At 40.4% G+C, this 21,426-nt stretch overlaps 1 protein-coding gene across 1 annotated transcript in view; it reads right to left on the bottom strand.

The window, feature by feature from the left end:
• MOB2 (MOB kinase activator 2) overlaps window positions 1–17,840 on the bottom strand; it is a 114,565-nt gene extending 96,725 nt beyond the window's left edge. The window contains exon 1 of the mRNA XM_062000056.1: window positions 17,656–17,840. Within this exon, the coding sequence (XP_061856040.1) occupies window positions 17,656–17,672 (17 nt within the window). The 5' untranslated portion in view covers window positions 17,673–17,840. The remainder of the gene's footprint in view (window positions 1–17,655) is intronic.
• Between the last annotated feature and the right edge of the window lie 3,586 nt (window positions 17,841–21,426).

Below are 21,426 nucleotides of genomic sequence, written 5' to 3'. Positions count from 1 at the left end.
CTTTTTACAAAGACCCATTTCTCCTTGTAAATCTGTGTATTTGAAGACCAGCTCTGATGAAAAGTCTTCAAATGTATCAAAAAAGTCTTCAAAAGCCTTTATGTATCTTTCAGTTGTTGTTACAGCTCTCTTCTGGAGAGAAAGTAAAGTATATGTACTAGGAAATGTAAAAATCAAAAAATTAAGATATGTAGTGCACAACAAATAGAACAAGGTATCAAACAAAATATTTATGCCAAGTCGAACAAAATTAAGAAGTTCCACAGCAGTCAATACCTCTCTTCTCACCTTGTCCAGGAGAGGAGTTTTTAAAAATAATGGAAGGATGATTGGGCACAACTCCTAAAGCAGTCAAAGCCTGCAGGAGCTGAGAGCAGCTCTTCTAACCCTACAGTCACAGGTATTACAGACCTAGTGGTACCAACATGTATGTTGGGTAGCACATGATTCCAACTAGCAAAAGAAACACATGTTTATTTTCTCTCAAGGGAAAAGCTCTCTTCCTTGTCCAAGGGAGCCACCCCATTTCCTCCTTCTCAGTATTACAAAAGCACTTCAATTATTTTACATTTTCAACTCCACATTTACCTTCTCCAGTCTCAGTCATCAAGAATAGCAGCACATTTGTTATATTGCTCCTTTTTTGCCCAGCTGCACAGATAGTAGGAGAAGAAAAGTCGTGTACAAGACATTTTTATTGCTGTTGATTTTATGCCATAATTTTATAGCTTTCATACTTCAGTATGCTAATGTTTTGTTCAAAATAAATCCAAATGATACAAAATGATGAGCTAAACCTAGAATTTAATTTTCCAAATAGTATTCACACATTCTGCATTTTTATACATATGCTAATACCTACTAATTAGAAGCAAAACAAAGACTTTAAAGACAGAAATTAGGGAGAGGAACTTCCCAAACCAGATTTATTCCTTCTACGACAAAACAAACATTAGCATCATTTATCCTGTATAATGATGCAAAATAATCTCAACAGGAGAAAAAACGGGGGAGGGGGAATTCTAATTCGAAGGAAAAAGAAGAAAATTCAACAAAAATCCTACACATTTTAAATTTCCCATTTCCTTCAGTGTGTCCAGTCTCAAACACTGTTGAAGTGGAAAAAAAAAACCACAACCACATTTTAGCACCACTCAAAAACAAGAGATACCATAGTTTATCTAGGTGGTACAGTACAAATTCTAGGTACAGTATTAGAAATTAGTAACATAACCACCATGGAAAGTTGAATTATGAAATCCACACTTCAGTACTATGGTTAAATTCTCTGGATCTGTAGCAAAAAATAATCTTACAATTTTAGGGCACTTAAAGGACCAGGAAAGCTTCCACATTCACATGCTTTTTACACAGAGGAAGATCTTAGTCGGTATCTTGTATTAGCAATTTAATATCAAGAACCACTGAGACAGGGATAGAAGTTAATGCCAGTCATCTTCCTAGGCAAACTACTTTGATGCATTCTAAAAGCTCTCCCTTTTGTAATACTTCATTTCCATCAATCATTTGACTTTTGCATTAAACCTATAAGCAAAATCATATTAATGTATTCTTAACGAGGAGACACTGAAATCCTCAAGAGTATTTCAGCATGGCAGCCTGACAGCCTATTTATATCAGAATTGCGAATTACATCTGCTTTTAGCAAGTGACCAGTAACAGGACACTCAGAAGTACTTAGTAATGAAGGAAGGCTTGTTTTTACAGTAGCTAATGCTCATCATATGGCTAACCCATCACAACTTTGCACGCTTGCTTACCTCAACAATCTGCACATTTGAAATCAAAAAGTGGGAGGGAAGAAGTTTATTTTTCTATCCCAGGCTACTTCTTTCAGTGTTTGCACAAGTTCATCTGTGGCTACACTGCTCCACAATGGCAGCATCAACATTCAAACTTATACCAGAGTACTTTTTTCTTAACATGCACCCTAAGGAAAAAATAAACCTGAACCATGATTTAGACAACTTAGATACCCACATCATCCCAAAATACTTCCATCCATTAGTTAAACCAATCTTTCCTGTTGTTAAACCCTTACACTATTTATGAACACAGGCACTGCTAACCTTAGCATTCACCAACTTTGGCAGATGCATGCACAAGAAATCCTTCAAGCCACACACACAGTAGGAGCTCAAGACTGAAGGAAATAACACAATTTGAAAACCAGATGCGCACAAGAGATTTTTTGCATACACATTCCCAACTTACATCTTCAAGGAAGATATGGGGAAGGGGAGAGCAGATTCAAGCCCAGAGTTTTACATAACCAGCAAAACAAATAAACAGCCATAAGAGGATGGAACAGCAAGTTTATGATCTGAATGCTGCTGTCTAACCGGAAGGCAAAGCCAAGAAACCCTGCAGGAAACACAGGCTAGAAGCAAACTGTCTTATTTCCTATTGCTTCTGTGTTTAAAAACATCTCCAGTATGCATAAATCAAGATGCCAATGGCAGTGAAAACAGAAGCCCAGCTTAACTCCATAGCTACAAGGCTCTGTTAATCCCTCTCTAACATTTGCAATAGGGTCCCTAGCTTTCTTTTATTCTCGTAATATCAAGCTATGACAAAGAAGCTATGACAATGACACACACAAAAGAAATTGGTATTCACTTGTCAGATACTAGGTAAAAATATCCCCCTCATAGGTACAGTAACGAGAATTAAAGCAAGTAGAGGCAATGTGGCATATGGAGGATCATTCCAATTTTTTAACACAAATTCATTTACTGCAGCACCCAAAACACGGAGATCACTCACTGCTGTAGATCAACATGAAATATCAATGTCATTAATTGTTTGTTTAAAAGAATTGGTCTTCATAAACATTCCTACTTCATCCATACATCAGCTCCGGTTTTTAATATTGCAAGATGTAGCAAGAAAAATGCCATCCTGCAGAAATTTATTGGAAGAAGAAACTGGAGCAACAGAAAGCAATAGCTCTCCCCTGTAAAAATCAAATCCCTTTGACATAGCCACAGTAAAAATCCAGATACCTTTTCTTTCAACCAGATGCATTGTATTGAAGCCTATCATGGAGGTTATAAACATGTTGCTGTCACAGCACATCTGAGGAAGCAAGCACTTCTAACTTTTCTTTGTTTCCTACATGTGAACTAATTCACTCACCTAATGGGTAAAAAAAAAAAAGTAATCATTATTCGTTTCTATCAAGAATCCTCACCTTAGCATTTTGGTGGAGAATGAAATTCACTTAAGCATTTACGTAATTTTAAGTAGCAATTACATGTAGGGAAAGTTCTTTCAATCCATGGTCTTTTTGTTTAGAATTTCCAAACATAAAGTAATTCCTACTGAAGGATTATAATTAGGAAACTGTGCTTAAGTGTTAACATATATATTAAAATTTAAAACAAAAGCTAACAAAAAGACCAAAAAAAAAATCACAAAAAAAATCTGAAATCAAACCTTCAGATGGTGACAAAAGTTTATTAAAGCTTCAGAAGCTTCAGCTCAGAACAGCCAAGACGAATATGCAAGTTTTAAGCATTTAAAATGTTCAGAAAGCACTGCAGATTCCAGAAGACCAAGGCCAATGTACCATCTGTCATCTCTAAAAACATATCCCTGATCCAAGTAGATACTTGTTTTTGAGAAAGAGTTACAATAAACAGATTAGAAAAACAACAGCAGAACAATAATACAACTTATATATATTAAAAAAACACAAGTGGTCCTATTTCCAAATTTATATCCTATTCATCCTGATGTTAAAATACACTCCATCTTAATTCTTCTTTCTGGGGAAGGAAGAAAAAAACCCAAAACTGGTGCATTTTTTCCTCTAGCAGACTAGTAATAAAGGAAGAGCACCACTGTGATTCAGCATCAACGTACTGGGATATTTTTAATTCCTTGGAATTTCAGATCTTCTTCCCCAGGAACCAATTTCATAATTTTCCGTCATTATCACTGCATTATCAATACCATTAAAAAGTTGCTACAAGGATTACCATATGTCTAATGACAGTCACGGTCCCAAAGGTGATATTTCAGCAATAGGGACCAGTAAATACCAAAAAAAGAGTGACTTCGTAATTTTTATGAACCAGATGCTGTAATCCAGGGACTCTAAACAAATGCAAGAATTAAATACACTAACAAGACAGCTGACTTTGTGAGTCGTACATCAGAAAAAGTTGACCTTAGCCCAAAAAGTATTAATTTTAAACAAGAAGTATCCATTTCCTAATCTCTATGTAGGACACCTCACAGAGGTGCAGATGCACAAACAGCCCTGACTTAAAAAAGAGAAGGAAAAGCAAGCCATTATTACCCCTTAAAGTTGTCCAAACTTAAAACTGAATCACCAATACATTTAGTACTTTCGTAAGAAGGAAGAAGTACTGGAAATGAGTCTTACAAAAGCCATTTTAGATACAAGTTGTATTTTTGTCTCTCTATAACAATCAAATTTTTATTAAGCATTTCAACTTCCTGTAAGTTGAAAGGGGAGGTGTTTGCAAACAGAAGAAAAGATCAAGCTTTATTATGCTGTTATGTAAAGACTATGTATAATGCAAACCAACATCTTACCAAATCCAATATTCCATTTCTGACAAAGGCCAACACTGAAGTGATTCAGAATAATCCATAAATCTCTGGAAATGTAGCTAATTGCCCAACACTACATCCCAAGAGAAATTTCTTCCTAAATGATTGCTCAGCTCTGGTGTATGGGCTGAAAAAGAGTATTACCCTTCCTAGTATTCTTGCTAACATGGTTAATCTTTACAGAACTGTTTTATTTACCTTATGAATCATATAATTTAAGCAGCATAGCTCAACTACAGGCTGCATACAAAAATTATCCTACTTACTAGTATTCCAACTAGTTATGCAAGACAACAAAAATGTTCTTTATTGTAGAAGTATGCTGGCAAATCTATTGTCTCTAAACCTACTTTTGCCTTATTCTCCCCCCATTTTTGAACTTGCTATTGCTTTTCCACACAGTGAAGCAGAACAAAGACTTATTGAAACCTAGTTAATCTTAAATTCTTCTGGATTTGATTTTGTAACAAGAGAATATTGGAGAATTCATTCTTTCTTTGCAGGTCTGAGACAGTGTCTGCTGTGATACTCACATTGTCATTTTACTAACTCAAAAAAAAAAAAATCAGTGCAAAGAAGTCAATCTAAAATGAGAGTAAAAAGTAAGTAACAGTTTCACATTAGCAGCTGGCTGCCACTCTGGAATAATATTTGTTTAAGGAACCTTGATTTAATGAGTACCCCATGGCTATATGATAACAACTGTCTTCCTTAGAGATTAGACTCCTTTTTAGACAGGTTTATCTCACAATATTTTTACTTCATGTCCTGTGCACTCCACCCACATCACTAGTCTCCAGGGATCTTGAGGAAACAAGCCACAGGGACAGTTCCTGTAAGCAATCATGTTTTAACTTTCAGTGGGGTCATGGATCCAATTTGGATTAGTTGCTCCCACAGCTGTTTAGTACTGCCTCTTTTTTTTTTTTCATGTAAAATGTCCATATACTTGGGCATAGACTAGCAAAAGGATAAGGGGACAGTCAACTTTATATAGACTCTTTGAAGAACTTTATTTCATAACAATGCAATACTTTTCAACAAAACATACCAAAGCTAGGATGCAATGTCCCTCTTATTTTAGTTAATACAGTCCAGATCTAGTTCATTGTGTAGTCAGCAAGACCAAACAGGTGCAATGAACTCTTGTTCCATCTAGCTTGTAAAACTTCATGTCTCATTTTTAAAAACTACAAAACTTAAGAGAGCAGATGGTAAAATTAAGAACAGGGTAGTACATCTTCATGTTTCACTTTGCTAGGAACAAAAAGCTCTGGGTGGATTTGGTTTGCATGTGTAGTTTGTCTCCTCCATGACAACAGCCTCTAAACACCTCCAAGCCTCATATAGTTTTTCATAGCTCATTCAACAGATGTCTACTTTGACTTCAAAAGTATTGATCGACATCATAAGAGCAGTAAATATGAGGAGTTACTAAACTCTAGTTTCAAAAAAAATTACAGAAGATACGATTTTGCACAACTTGCTTATTTCATCCCAATCTCATTTCCTTTTCCATCACACTATGAAATCAAGCCCTCAAGAAAGCAAAAGTCCACTCCCACTCAGGTTCTGTGTAGTCCACAAAGAGTACATTTGATTTGGTAGTCAGGTGCCCTCATGTTCAAATTTCATATCACTCAGAAGGCAATTTCTCTCCATCATAGCCCCAGTTAGTAGTATCTTTTGACCTGCTTTGTAATACCACTACATACATTGATTTTGGTACTACCAAGGTTCTAGTGCCAGTTAAATCACAGACCCAAACAAACCTCATCCACACCATACAATAAAAATGTGCTAAGTCCACAAATAGAAGAAAATATTATATACAAGCCAAGAGACAAGAATTATTGGCCTAGGGATTAAAGGGTAGGCAATAATGTTTGCAACCACAGGCAACTGAAAATTCCCAACAGAGAGCAACAAAGAGAGTGTACTGTGATAGAGGGGTAGCATGTTGCAGGCATCTATTTGCAAAATATGTACATATGACAAATCGGGACACAGACATTTATCTGGATGAATGACAAATCACTTCTTTCGGTCAGGCATATACTGGAATTCCCTGGATCAAAGTTCTTCAGGTATTTGTTTTGACAATTCAAACAGTGATTCTATACAAAGTATTATTGTGTGCACAAGGTCTTGGTAATGGAAAATAATTATTATTCCTTTATTATACACAGACAGGAAATGATGATGTAAGTGCTAGAAAAGTTTTATTATATAAGCACCATCCTTATTCCTCTATTTGCTTCCTCTTTGCTGAGATTCTGCTTGTTCAAAGAGCAATGGGGACCATCAGTCTGGTAATCTTTCTCATGAGCTCTCAGGTTCATTTCCAAAAGATTTTCTCTTCCTGTTTGTCATCACAAGAATGCTGTTTATATACAGGAAGTCAAATCAAGTTAAAAGAGTGAATCTGAATTTTGTTTGTTAAAACACATTAAAGCTTTCATGGCAGTTATCATTTGGAAGTTAAGCAACCTTCCCGTCAGCTTAATTCATGATGACCACATATATATTTAACACATTTTTATTTTACATTTTTGGCTTCTCAGAAATACTGCAGGTACCTGGCACACCCTAAACAAGTAGAATCAATGTGTTGAAATGAGTCTGGTTTTACTATAGTTACTTCCTTCTCATGAAATTTTTGGTAACAAGAAAATAAAAAATGACCTCATGTTTCAGAATTAAATGTTTAAATATAGGAAATTAATAGATCTACTAATCAAGATTATTTATTATTTTACTTAGAAAAAAAAGACTACACACATTTCTTCCGAAAAACAAATCAGCAAATGATTTTGCCCTGCAAGGTGGTATATAATTTTACCACATGCACTTCTTGAACTGCAAAAAAAATATCCATTAATAAGATGATTAACTTCAAGTATTTCCAACCAGTCAACCTACTACATTTTCACTTTATTTAAAACCAAGATAATCTACATTTAAGCAAAGACACTGACTCTATTAACAATAGTGAGAAAATGTAAGTCTGTGACACGTAAACATTTTGCCCACACAGAAAGTTATACCACATATAGCAACAGCTACCTACATTTCAGTGGATGACTGGGCAAATCCTGCCTGAAACAAGCCTGGAAAACACTTATAAACATATTTAAAAGAAAAAAACAGCCCCACCACCTTTTAGTACCATGTGAAAACAAGAAGGCCGCTCTCTAAAAAGTAAACCAAGTACATTGCCTATGAACTTGCAGCTAAATACCTAAATACCTGTGCCTTACAAGCATTAACACAGAATCCCCTCTTTCAGAGGCAAGTTTGTATAGCACTTCATTCCACCAGCTCAAGCCTCAACAAGCTCAAGTGACTCGGGCCAGCACCTTCATATTCAGCAGGGTGGGGCAAGAGAACTTCATTACAGACACTCTGGTGTTATAAGAATGTAAATCACCAAATTCAGCATTTTCAATGGCACCCAAAACTCAAAGCTAAAACCTGTGCTATGACAGACCACATGGTAAAAGCCTAACATATGCTTACCAATAAACATAAATGCATCTGAAAACCACAGAAATTTCAGGTTAGTCTTCAAAAATTGCTCACAGTCAACAGTACCACAATAAGAACTGTTAGATGCCCATCCAGAAATACTCTGCAGAAGAAACAGTACTTTGTAATGCCCGAAAAATCAAACAGCAGAGGGGTATCCAACAAACCCTCTACAATATTAAGACTAGAATTGAACAAAAATCCAGGTATAGAGATTAGGCTGAAGTATCATAAATTATGAATCAACATCCCCCTTACTATTTCCTCTGCTCATGTCTTACCAGTCAGACTTCTTCTCAACCTCAAAAAACTGCTAATTCAAAAACAGCACTATCTGGCTACAACAAAAAGGAGACACAGAAAAGACCTGTAAATACATCAGAACTGCAGGTTAGTACACGCACTCCAACCAGAAATTACAATCGAAGCAAAACGGTGGGCTCACAGAACAGAAGAAAAGACAACCTTGGAGCGAATTAACTATACATGAGGATCTGGATACCCTAGAGCAGAGCAAACAAATATTCCCATTTCTAATCTTTTTCCCTTCCTGGAAGAGATTCAGATAACCTTAAACAGCAAGACCAGTACCCACCTGGGACTTCTTGAATGTAAGCTGGTCAGCATCCTAAAAAAAGTACCAGCCCCTTGCTAAATCAGCAGGTGAGAGCTATCCAGCCGACATGGAGCTGTAGTACTAATATGGGTTTGGTCAACACAGTATATTAATATCAACAAGAGACACAAGTATGTCCAGAAGCCTTTTTCTCTTCCCCAAGAACATTTGTTGGTCTAATAAAAGTTATTTACCCTGTCTACAAGCTCAGACTCTTTTCTATCTGGTGGAAAACAGTCACACAGCACTTTATTAGACATGACAACCATAAAGATTACAGGCCTAAGTTACAGCAACACCTGGGTATCATCAGAGATAAGACTGACTGGAAAGAAAGCTGTTTAACACACCTGACACAAACTTGAAACCACAGAATTAGCTCTGTAACCTGAGCCCATTCACAATGTAGGCACAAAACCTTCCCTTGTAAAAAAAAAAAAATCTCTCTATCCAGTTTTGCATAACCTGTTAAGATGCACTGTATGGAACAAAGCCTTTCTTGACCAACTCCCTGCTGTGCTATGAAGAACCATACAAGAGAAGGCAGTTCTCTAAATTACAAAATTCTAGACTGAAGGAACATTAAAGTTAAAAACGTCTCAAGATCACCTCTATGCAACCTGTTTCACACAAATTCTATGCTTTATGTATAAATACCAGGAGACAAGTCCCAACTATTTACACATTTTAACGAAGGGAAGGAACAACAGTGATCAAGTCACTGAACACTGATGATTAAAGTACTCAATGAACACCTTTCTAACCTGAATGGTGAAGAAAGGAGGAAAAGAAACAAACAGCAACAACAAAGAACCACAAACCACCAACAAAAGGCATGCAGATATATTCTGAAGAGCTTGAGCTACCAGACCTGGATCGTTAAAACACAGTTTTCTGCATGCTTACGTTATAGCTTAATGGAGTCTCTTTGATTGTCCAGGGTAAAAAGGAATTTGATGCAAGACAGTCATTTCTGTCTTGATTCCACTTTAATTTCTGGCATTGTTTAGAGCCTTGAAAACTGTATCTAAATTCTGGTTTGGTTTTAGTTTTTTGTTGTTTTGGGGTTTTTTTAACTTGTTGTCTTCAGAGCTCTTTTTCCACAGGCAGTAATAAAGCTTCAAGGACTGTGTGAAGAACTTGCACACTGACCAGTTCCTCTTGGCTGGCAGACTAAAAAGAAACTAACTTGAGACAAAAACTGCTTCTTTTTCCTACTCTAAATGCTGAAATTATAGTACTGCTGTTCAGCCATTCACATACTCATCATTCTAGCTGCAAAAATAAATTATTTTAAATGACTGCACAGTCTTACGAGCAGAGAAGCTCCTAGAGTGCAACTGTTTGAAGTGCTGGAAAAAAAATCATGATGCAACAGTTCTCCCTTAAGTATTCTTCCTGGCATAACAGTCTCCAGTAATATTATAAACAACATGACTGTAAAAATAAATTTTAAAAGATCACATTTACTCATTACAAAGCTTAGCACAGTGAAGGGCACAGTCTAATTTGGTTCTTTAATTGCAGAACAAGATGAGTAGAAAAATTGTTAAGGAGGATATTAAAAATTTGAACTTAGCAAGTAAGTTTCACAACCTTATAATTGACTGTAGAAGGCTAAATGTGTTTAAACTGATGCACAAGATTATTTCAGTAGTATTCCACTAGTAGAAACCCATATTAAGCTTGTTTAACAGGTCAGCAATGATTGAAGAATCTGCAGATCTGACAATGCCAAGTTCTAACTTGCATACACAGTTATCCAAAAACTGAAGGCTCTTATTAATTTTACTCTTTCAAGTATGCTTGCTCTGGGCCCATATCCAATAGATGTAGCAGATGGAAACTGCCAGTGAAATATGGCAAAGCTATGTAGGCCATTGTGCATGAACAAAGCTTCCTGAAAACTCTCTTGAATCAGACTGCTGGATTCAGCCAGGCACCCAAAATACCACCTACCTTCACATTCACACTATGATAGAGACAGCACTTTTCTCAGGTAGATGAAATATGATTTAGAGCAAATTATAAATTCTGAAGTATTAATGAATACCCATTTCACTACAAGTATCTTTATAGCTTAGCCACGAAATTAATGTAACACAACAGGAGAGCAACTGTGACAGTACTCCAAAGGCCACTACCTGCTCCAAGAGACAAGCCTAGTCATAGCATCTCTCATTTTCAGACATTCTGCAGTTCCTCCAAACAGTTCAAGCAGAAGGTTACATAATCAGAAAAATGTTAATTATTTGCAGAGTAATTATCACTAATAATATTACTACATGATTACATTCAATTGATTAAAGTCCTCACTGCCACCAAAGTTCTCTAAGTTTCATGTTCTCACCAGCTCCATAGTGCTCTTAACATTATTCATGTAGCTACACGAACTTATTTACCTGAAACTAACCTTAGGAGAGGGGAAAAAAGGTTAAATAAGTAAATAAAATTAGTTTTCAGTCAGAAGAGCATCTTAACCCATCAGCCTTCCTGAATACTGGTGCTAGTGCAAAAGAGAAAAGACTAACATCAGAGTGACGCAAGAAAGGAGTATTGCTACCTTTAGAATGTTCATCTCTTTCTAAGGAAAGTAGTAGCTCATTTTCCTTTAGGGACCTTCAGACTGATAACTCTCCTTGTCTCTCAAAACCTTTGTTGTAAAAAGAATGCTCTCAGAAGAATAAACCAGTATTCATGTGCATTGTACTGATCAAAGGAAAAACACTGCCTAACTGGTACAAGTTCTGTGGTGCACCAAAGTTACACACAAGTTTCAAAATGCAGGATTTATTTCGCATTTTCTCCAAGAAATCATTAATTAACTATACCAGGACACTTCAGGGAATAAGGCTTTTGTTATTTGGGGGGGGGGGGGGGGGGAAGGATTGTTTTGCATTACAGTGACAATCTCAGTAATGTAACTGAGAACTTTCAGAACCAGAGAGACATAAGGGAACAACACGCCTGCAAAGTTTGAATTGCTCATCTGGTCTTGACTCCTTTTCTACAAATATGATAGCCCTGAAGACTCAAGTTTCAAACTAACAGCACCTTTCCACTACTATACTAATGATAATAACAACTTAATATTTAATGGAGATATTCTTTTACCTGCAGACTGTGTTATACTAGTTGTCTTCACAGCTAACTTCTGGTCTAGCAGAGGTACTGCTCACATCTGGGAAGTGTACAAAATCATATTGAAGTGTCTTAAGTAACCAGTGAACTAAGTGCAACTGTCTCACAGGCAGACCTTGATTTATGTGGGGAGAACAACCTGGGATCCCATAGATAACGCTACACCTATAAATAGGAGTAAATAGGAACACATGAATATTTCCTACTCAGTGAGACTGACCACATCTGGTTTACCGGTTCCAAGTTATTTTCAGCTCCCTTAAAGTAGGGAAAATGGCCTGTGAAGCCAAGAATTTGCAGGGAATATAACGTAAGGGAAACACCTGTTGTGAGGTCAGTTAAAAACAAGAACAAATATACAGGCCGCGCAAGCTGGGAAAGGCAAGACGTTGCAGCACAGTTTCTAGGGGTAAGACTGCCTTACAAAAGCTGGAGACCTTCTTCACAGAAGATGACTAAAGGGATGGGGAAAGCACTCTTTATGGTTACAGCACCTGAAGAACTGCAATATTCTTCCTTTCTTCCTTTTCATATAAATATTTGCTATAAGTAGGAAGTTTCAAACTATAACTAGCATAAAAATCATTAGCTAACTTTGTATATAAAGGTCTGCTGGACAAAGACAGGGGTCCTCTTCTTAGCTCAACTGTATTACGCAGCAGTCAAACTGACAGCTAAGTATGCTGCATGATTTCTCCCTGTTCCCACTACAAGTTGCCTCTTTACAATTAATAGATTTGACAATCCTTGTGGGTCCCTTTCAACTTGAGATATTCTGTGATAATGCATCCTGTTCAAAAGCAATAAAGATTTAGTCTAACAGCTGACAAATTAGCACATTGGATTTTTACTGATTCAGAACTACATGAGTATGGTTCTCTTCACATCTAGTCTTCAGCTGTTGTAGCTTAACGCTAGGACCTCTCTGTGTAACACTATCACTCATTTTTCACCATAGCGTATCTTGAACTGAACAGCGTTCTAAAGCCTTATGAGGAAATTTCTTGAAGACATTTCCCTAAATGCAAAATGGAACACAACAAAACAGAACTATGTGCCTTCAAAATCACTGCTGGGACAATGTGGCAAAATCCTATACCCAAAAGAAGTGGAAAATCTGCTAGCTTTAATTTAAAGCCTCTGACACTTGTAACTAATTAAAGTAAATGCACGACACACAGGCCTTCTGTACTGGACAAACCTAGCAGTTTGCAAACCTTGCCAAGTTCTCTTGCACTGTTTGTTAAAAGTCACCAGCATAACATACTTGAAATGACAGAATTTGTGCAGTTACTCCACTATCTTAATACAACATACTTTAAAACTACCTCGTCTGGTCAGATGAAGACTATACAAGGCATAGTATATAATATGTGGTGTTTAAAACAAATTAACTGGGGGAAATGAGAAAAGAATAGCTTTCAATTAGTTTTAGGCCCTCCTTTCCAAGTAACCAAAGCAAGATATGAAAGAACAGATAACTGAGCAATGCATGGTAGAACAGTATGGACAGCAAGATTGACAACTTCAACTGAAGACAGGAGGAATAGCCATCTCATGAAGTCCCTTCTCTTTTCCTCCACTTACACTGTTATGAAACCTGGGAGAAGAAGCCATGTATCTTTGTCAAGTAAGGCACAGAAAAGCAAAGTGATAATACACTTGTGTAAACCTAGCATGCTCCCACAACTTTTTTCTTGCTGTCATAAACCTCCCCTGTAAGAGTGAGACACCCTGCTGTCCAGAAGAGAAAGTTTTATAACGCAACAGTTTTGCATCTAAAACATAATTTTTAACAATCTGCTAGGCTCTGCAGCCTTCTCTTGGAAAGGGAGTCCTTGGTACCACAATGCAACCAAACCACATGGAGGAAGGCACTAACATTCTTCCAGTACCAGGAAAGCCTGTGAAAGGAGCAGATGCTGCAGCTCACAAGTACGAGAGATGCTCACACTGATCCTGGAATAACACAATCCTTTGATGCAGAGAAAATATTGATATGCATTCAGCAGAAAGTAATCTTCACTGAAGAGTTCAGAGGCAGTCATTTCACTTCTTGATGCAGAGTTTTTCTTGTGCTTAGAGGCATTTACTCAAGAGTGAATGCCATTAGTTTATGGAAATGGCAGCTTTCTTGCAGAGTAAAAAATGAAAGATCTCCCACACACATCCATTCCCTTCACCAAGACTCCCTCTTTTACAGGGCTGGTCTACAGGCCAAAAGTTTTTCAAGTAGCTTATACAGAGCTCTTCATTTCTGCAGAGTTAGTTTCTTCCCAATTTACAGAAGGGTCTTGACATCACAACTACATTAAACTGTTGCACTTAGTTTTAGTCAGCATAGTCTACTAACCTGTTAAACAACAAAGTTCATAGCAGAGATGTGAACCCAAATTATGTCTTGTGTTTAACAGGTAATTGTTGGTAAACTAGTTTCTCTCTCCCCTCTTTACATAAGACCTCACAAAAAAAAAAAAAATACTGCAGCACACAATCCTCTATTACGAACACAGCTGAAGATTAAAAATAACTGACACCGTGTCTGGTTCACTAATACCATTAGTATGTTTTACTCCTTTTTAATTACGCATTTTAAAACAAATTAAAAAGCAAGTTTCATAACTGAAGGAACAATGCCTGTCTTTGTTGCTACTTTGAGCTTCAAGAGCAGATCAATGCTATTTCTAACACAAAAGTTTGGAATCTCTTCCAAAAAGGGTAATACAGAGCTTTGTCAGATGACAATGAACAAAGCAATTAACTGATCTCTAGTCAAAATTGCACTGAAAATATATGCTACATACAACCAAAAAAAAAGTTCAAAATGGTCTTTTTATTAAGGGAGAGAATGCACTGAAGAAGACCAGAGTTTTTCACCTGGGTAAAAAGATACTACCCAACAACAGACCAGACTCTGGTTTTATTTTGCTGCTAAACCGAGCACAAGAACATGCCAGCAGCTCTTTTTTTTTCATCTTTACTCCCTAGGACTTGACTGGATTTTGAAACACTTGACTGAACAGAAGGCAGCACACAGAGAAGTTTTGCTGTGTGACCACATAAGCCTATAGCTGTTTGTTAATCCGTAACAAATTCACTATTGTTTATAAGCTTCAGCTTCCGTTTTTCATATAATAAGCACTCTGAGGCAATCAGAGACACTTGGGCTGCAGCCCTTTGTGGTATGAGTAGAACTCACCTGTCCCTCACTTTCCAAGAGACCACAAGTGAAGGGTAGGACCAGCAAGGAATAAAGCAGATCTCACTCTATATGACGTATCAGATAAATGCGACATGAGCTTGAAAGGTAGAGCTCTTGAACAGAAGCAACTGTTGCTGTTGCCTAATTTAACATGCTTGCACTTGAAGGTTAACGTCTCAGTAATACAGTTAAAACACTGAAGGTGTATCTCACGCCAAAAAATTAAGAAAGCACAACCGATGAGACATGCAAGAAGGGCATGGAAAGATGTAACCGCAAACATCCGTGTTACCAAAGCAGTTTGGAGTAAGATAGATCACAGCAGTTTTATTAGTTGTGACATTTATTTGGGAAAGAGTGACAACACATGGAGCAGATGAGTACAATTTGCTCTCCAGAGACATCTACATCAACACAAACTGATGGGTTACTAGGAGCAACATCTTTTCCTACTATTTCTCACCCAAGACATACAAAAGGCTGAAGTGTTCACTGAGTGAAAGGCTGAGCAAATTACATTACCCAGACTGAGCAAGTGACATTATCCAGGCCTCTGACCTGGCACACAAACATTGTCAATTCCTTTCTTGAGTAGCAAGAAAGGTGTTTCTATTTAGACATAGTTGTTAACAGCAGTTGTAACTTGGACAGAAGAAGAATGGGTCCCTCAGGTCTTCTACGCCTTCCCCCTTCAAAATACCAATGCTCTCCCTTCCTGTAAATTCACCCACCTCCAAATTCACACAAATAAAACTCTCAGAGTTTTAAAGGAGAAAACATGAGGTGCATCAGTGGCACAATACTGGGTTTGGTCAGGCAAGAAATGGATCAGGAAATAGCTGAGAACAAGTGAGTATGGCACAGATGACTTGGGATCCATTCCTGTTGCAATGGGGAAAATAGGGAGTTCTTTTGCCACACATGGCCAGAATACACTAACGCCAGGTAAAAAAAAAGGACAGAACAAATGCCAGGTTTTTCACAGCAACTCCAAAAAACTCTAAATAAGAAAAACAGCCCTTTAACATGTTGAGAGCTTGGCTAAAGTAAAACTTGATTCTTTTCTGCTTTACAACATAATTCCCAGAAAAGAAGTACAACTGCATAAATAAGGCATTTTGAATCATTCAAACATCTTGAGTAAGTCCTGGGTTTGACTTTTTTTTTTGTAATTAGTGGCACTTTTTGACACTTGAGCTTTTACTTTTACAAAGGAAACAGACCGCCTGCACTTTGCAGTTGCTTGTTTTGATTTGTTTCATAACTTTTCATTTATATTTTCATTCAGACTGTAATAATAGAGCACAGCCCTCTGACTTATGAGACAAGTGCTATAGCACGTGGCACACAGACTCCTTCACATGCCACAAATACTGCATTCCTGCTGCTCGGCCTGCTGGAACAAAATCCAACCATCAATGTCTACCTCACAGATATCCAGCATTCACCCCACCAGACTGAGGAGTCAGATCTACAGTAAAACATAACTGGTATTGACAATTGGCTCACAAGTCAGCCACATCTTGTTCAAAGGTAAGTATTAAGTGCTTTCACTGGCAAACAAGTTCAGCTGCAGAGGAAAGGCAACACATACACAAGTGATATCTCTTTATATGCTGCATCTCGTAACTGTGACAGAATAGTTCATTTTGTATTTTAGGCACATCAAATCACCAAAGGAGGCAACCTAAATGGTAAAGATCACATTCCAGAACCAGACCAAACCACTGTAAAGAAGAAACTAAGGGAAGCAAGTTATCACTGCAATACTGGTTTTACTGAAGCATAAACCCACTGCTCATGTAATTCTGGATCATAATTATTCACAGTTCACCTGAGTGCAGGTCGCCAGCACAATTCATGCAAGTAGCAAGCGAGTTTATCTTGCTTGCGATACCGGTAGCACGTCAGGTCACTCCCATCAACCGCATCACCATCCATGCACTGAGGTTTTCAGACCCACAACCAGCAGCAAAGCGCTTTCTACCTTCTGTCTCTATGTAATTAGCACTATTAATCCCTGGCTATCCAAACCCCCCGGCGTGGCTCTGATTTGGCTTTAATCTCTGCCGAGGTCTCTTCTTCCTCTCCACAGAAAGCTATTTAAACCTTGGCAAGCCCTTCGGTTTAAAGTGATGTTCCGTTGCAGAAGGATTAGTCCCACACTATCTCGGTGGTAAGCAGCGAGAGCTACAATGCCGGGCCTTCCTATGCCCCCCTAAAAAAAGGAAGGAAAAGTAACTTTTTCTCCGAGAACGACCGTTTGGGACGAGACACGGGCTCCTCTGCACCTCTGCCTTCCCTCGAGCGCAGCCAGCTATCCTGGCTACCGCTGCGCGGTCCGGCCGCCCTCGCCGACGCCTCCTCCCGCTGTCACGGCGGGACGCGACTGGCCGCCTGTCACCGCCGCCGCGATAACTGATTAGTCATTTGCCCCGCACCCGGCAGGGCGGCCGGCGCGCCCCCGCGGCTCCCCCCGCGGCTCCACGGCTGCGGGGAGCTGCCGAGGCGGCAGGCGCTCCGGCCGGTGCCGACCCGCAGGGCCAGCAGGGACCTCACTCACCCCATGAGCCAGTCCATGGCTGGGTCCCACCGCGCCGGGAATCTCCCGCGGCCGCCGACTGCCCGCTCACCGGCCGCTCATGAGAGCCGCCGCGGCGGGCGCGGGGGCCGGGCTCCTCCCTCGCTGGCTGCCTGCCCCGCTGCCCGGCTGCCCTGCGCTGCGCTGGGCTGGGCTGGGCTGGGCGGCGCAGGGCGGGCGGGGCGGCCGCCGGGCTGCGCCGGGCTCCCCTCCTCAGCCTGACACTCGCGCACTGGGGCGGCCGGAAGTAAACACACGGCGCTGGCGGCCGCCAGCCGCCAACCCGGAAGCGGCCCCCCGCCTTCCCGCCGTCCGCGGCACGCTGGGAAGCGTAGTCCGGGCGCGGCCGCCGAGAGGCCCGAGGGGCCGGAGGCGTTCCGGAGCCGAGGGGACCGCGGGCGCGCCGGCAGCAGGTCTCCGGGACGGGACCCGCCACCGTTATCCAGTCCCTTCGGGGGGAATTCCAGTGGCCGCGGCAGGGCCTCAGTGGTGCAGTTCTGGTCCTGCCACAGGCTCCGTGAGGGGAGCTCCAGGTCGGGGATGCTGAGGAGCGCAGGGATAGTTAAACCACCCTACGTCCGAGGCAAAATGGGTTCATTTGTGAGGGCGAGGAAGCCTGGAGCTCCCACAGGGCCCCCAGGCACAGACCCAAGCCGCTTCTGCAGAGATGGCTGTTCCACTCACCGTCCTGAGAGCCCTGGAGCCTTGGACATGGAACACAGGCTGGCTGCCTCCCTCACCTGCCTCTTTATACTACTGGTTGCACCTTGTGCTCTGGAAAGTTTTGACTCAAAATCCTTCCTATCTCAGCTCCTCTAATTGCAAAAATGAACCAACAACTGGCTCCACAAAAAACAGAGGGGCACACCTGCTCACACCCACAGACTGCCCGACACTGCACGACTTTGAAATGTAAACCATCCTGACCGCTTTCAAGGGGAGAAACCCTCTCCATGTAAACTACCCTGACAGCGATACAATATTTTCCATTCAAATCATCAAGGCAAGGCATTTCCAAAGGCTGTGTGAGACGGATGGGTGTCTCTTCACTGATTTCCTCCTCCAGCAGCATCTGCTTCAGTGGAGACATTTAGGAGGCAGATCATGAGCTTTGGGCACATGTATTAATTAAAAACTGTTTGTGTTGTGGGAGAGTGAGGCTTACTTCACTGGACTCCCCACAGTCACCAGCTTTCTGAGAGAAGACAGTCTCTCAGAGGCTGAGCCATCGCCCTCCCATACTGTCCTGCTTCCTCCATCACGCTGTGCCGGGGGCACAAAGGGCCCTCCCAGCCCTGTAGTGCTGTGAGTGTGGGGGTCCCCAGGGCCCTTCATCCCACAGGTACCCACGTGTCCAGGGAGGATGAGTCGATCTGCAGCCATTACACTATCGTGCTTAAACGATAATTCCAACAGAGCAACATTATCTCAGGGCTAGAAATGCATTGCAAAGGAGGTCATGGGGGTGATTTAATAAGATTTTGTCTTAGTCATGGTTGTGTTGTATCCCTCCGTCTTGAGGAAAGATGGTAGAACTATTTTTTGTTATAAACACTGTATTGTCATTTTTGGAACTGCACTTGCCTCTGAAATCTGCTTGAGATCCCTTTGCACAACATTTTACTGCTTTATTTTGCCATTCTTCTAAAACAAAACTTCACCCTGAGAATTATTTGGGTCCCAGCAGCATATTGTAAGAAACAGAAGACCAGAACTTGACAATGTATGTTGATACTGTTCAAGTTGAGTATTTTTCGTTAACACCCACATTTTATCTTGTAATTGTTTATAGTTGTAGTTGTCTTTGCATTTAGAAAATGTAGCAGAGGATACGAAAGAGGTCTCCTGCAGCAAAACCCTGCATACTTTACTGAGTGGCTAGGACAAGGATTTTTTACATTTAAAATATCAGATCAAACCATCTGCGGAAAATAATTATCCTTTATGCAGACACTTGATCCAGTCACTATCTACAAACATTGGAGAGCAGATGTCCCTCATTTGAATTATGTTTTCTTGTTGCCCTTTGTTAGGAGTATTTTTGGCTGAGCATTTGAGGATGAGCTCCATCCAATTTCACTGTGAGATGCATTGTACGAGGAGTGGGACATTTAGTCATGTGACACACATTTTAAAGCAGAGATGACTTCTGATACAATGAGTTTGTCATGTCAGATTAGCTGTTTTCCTCCTTATTGTGTCAAGGAAAATACATGGAAATTGGCACTATGAGAATTACTGGTGTGACAGGAACTCACGCAACGAGCATTAGTTTCATTAATCTTGTGTATCGTACCTTCCAATGGCACAAGGTATTTATCTGTGTCTCACCCAAGGTGATTATTTTATAATATCTATAATATTATAAAATAATTTTTCTTCCATTGTCAATTGGCATCACACCTACTGCTTCTTCCTTTCTCAGGTCAGCCACTGGAAACCCCAGAAGTCCCTGTGGCAGACCAAGTATTTCACATTCATCACCCAAAGAGCAAAGGATGCACCAATCCAAGAGCAGTCTCCAATGCTTGTCCTGCAACTTCCCTTCTGTTTCTAAACCCTCTAAAAATGCATCATAGCAATTGTTTGTTTGACAACAGCAAGCCTGGCAGGCCACGGGGCTCTTTTGTGCTAAGCCCTATGCACATGCATAAATAAAGGGTGGTCTCTGTTCAGGGCAACAGGCTTGCAAGATACTGTAGGACATGAATATAAGGTGCTTAACAAGAGACTGTTTGGTTCTTGGCATACAGATGTGGTAGGAAGCACAGAGGATCAGGGAGGTATATAACGCTTGACGTCGGGAGAGTTTTGCACCGACTCTTCCCTGGATTACTGTCCCACAGCTTACTTGTGTCTAAAAGGATTTAAAATGCAAGATTATCAACAGCTAGTCTGGGCAGAACAGCTGCAGTGTGCCCTGTGGGCTTACGGGGACTGGACTGTATGGCTTTTGGTCTGTGTCTGGAGTGCAAGGAACTGTACTCACACTGCAGTTCCTTCATTGATTCACTTGTCTCCTCCTTGCTCTGTCACCCCATCCCCTGGCTTGACTGGCACAAGAGGACCCCAAAAAAGTACATGTCTTGCTTCTCCTGGCCTCCAGGCATAAGGCAGCTTTGTTCCCAGGTGTTCCTCATCAGCACCAGAGCTTTTTGGGGACTGATGGGATGCTGGGGTGGGATCTCATGCAGACCAGCCCACAGGGGTTGCAGGCAGACAAGTCTCTCACATGAGTATTTGGCAGTCATGTAAAGCTCTGCAGAGCTCAGTATAAAAGCCAAAGTACAAGGTGGCATGGACCTGAGGACTGTCCCAATCCATCAGAGGGCTCTGCCAGGTCCCATAACCCCTGAAGAGAGATACTGCCATCCTGCGACTGGCTCAGCACTGGCTGAGAGCTGCCTTGGAGTAGCAAGCCTGAAGGTTTCTTTCCTTATTTTTCCTTCCAGTGGTTCTCATGACCAGATTTGTCCAAACAGGACGTTTAATAGCACCACAGACAGCATCTGTCATATATAGCTGACTTTTGTATTGCCTTTTCTGTCAGCTTGCTTTTCCCATTTGGTCATAAAGCGGTGCCACAGAGGACAAGCAGCTATGAGGAAGTAATCAAGACCGGTCTCTCTGCAACTCTGTCCCTTTACTGCATCTGTTTTTATTGCTGTTACCTCTTGCAGCAGGAAAAGTGCGATGGACAGGTGGGCAAACATCACGTTGTACAGCCGAGCGCTATGGAGCAGGAGTGAACTT

This window comes from Colius striatus, chromosome 7 (genome assembly GCF_028858725.1).
Source record: "Colius striatus isolate bColStr4 chromosome 7, bColStr4.1.hap1, whole genome shotgun sequence".
Taxonomy (NCBI): domain Eukaryota; kingdom Metazoa; phylum Chordata; class Aves; order Coliiformes; family Coliidae; genus Colius; species Colius striatus.
The sequence above is the reverse complement of the archived record's forward strand: the minus strand, read 5'-3'. Positions and strand labels throughout refer to the sequence as shown.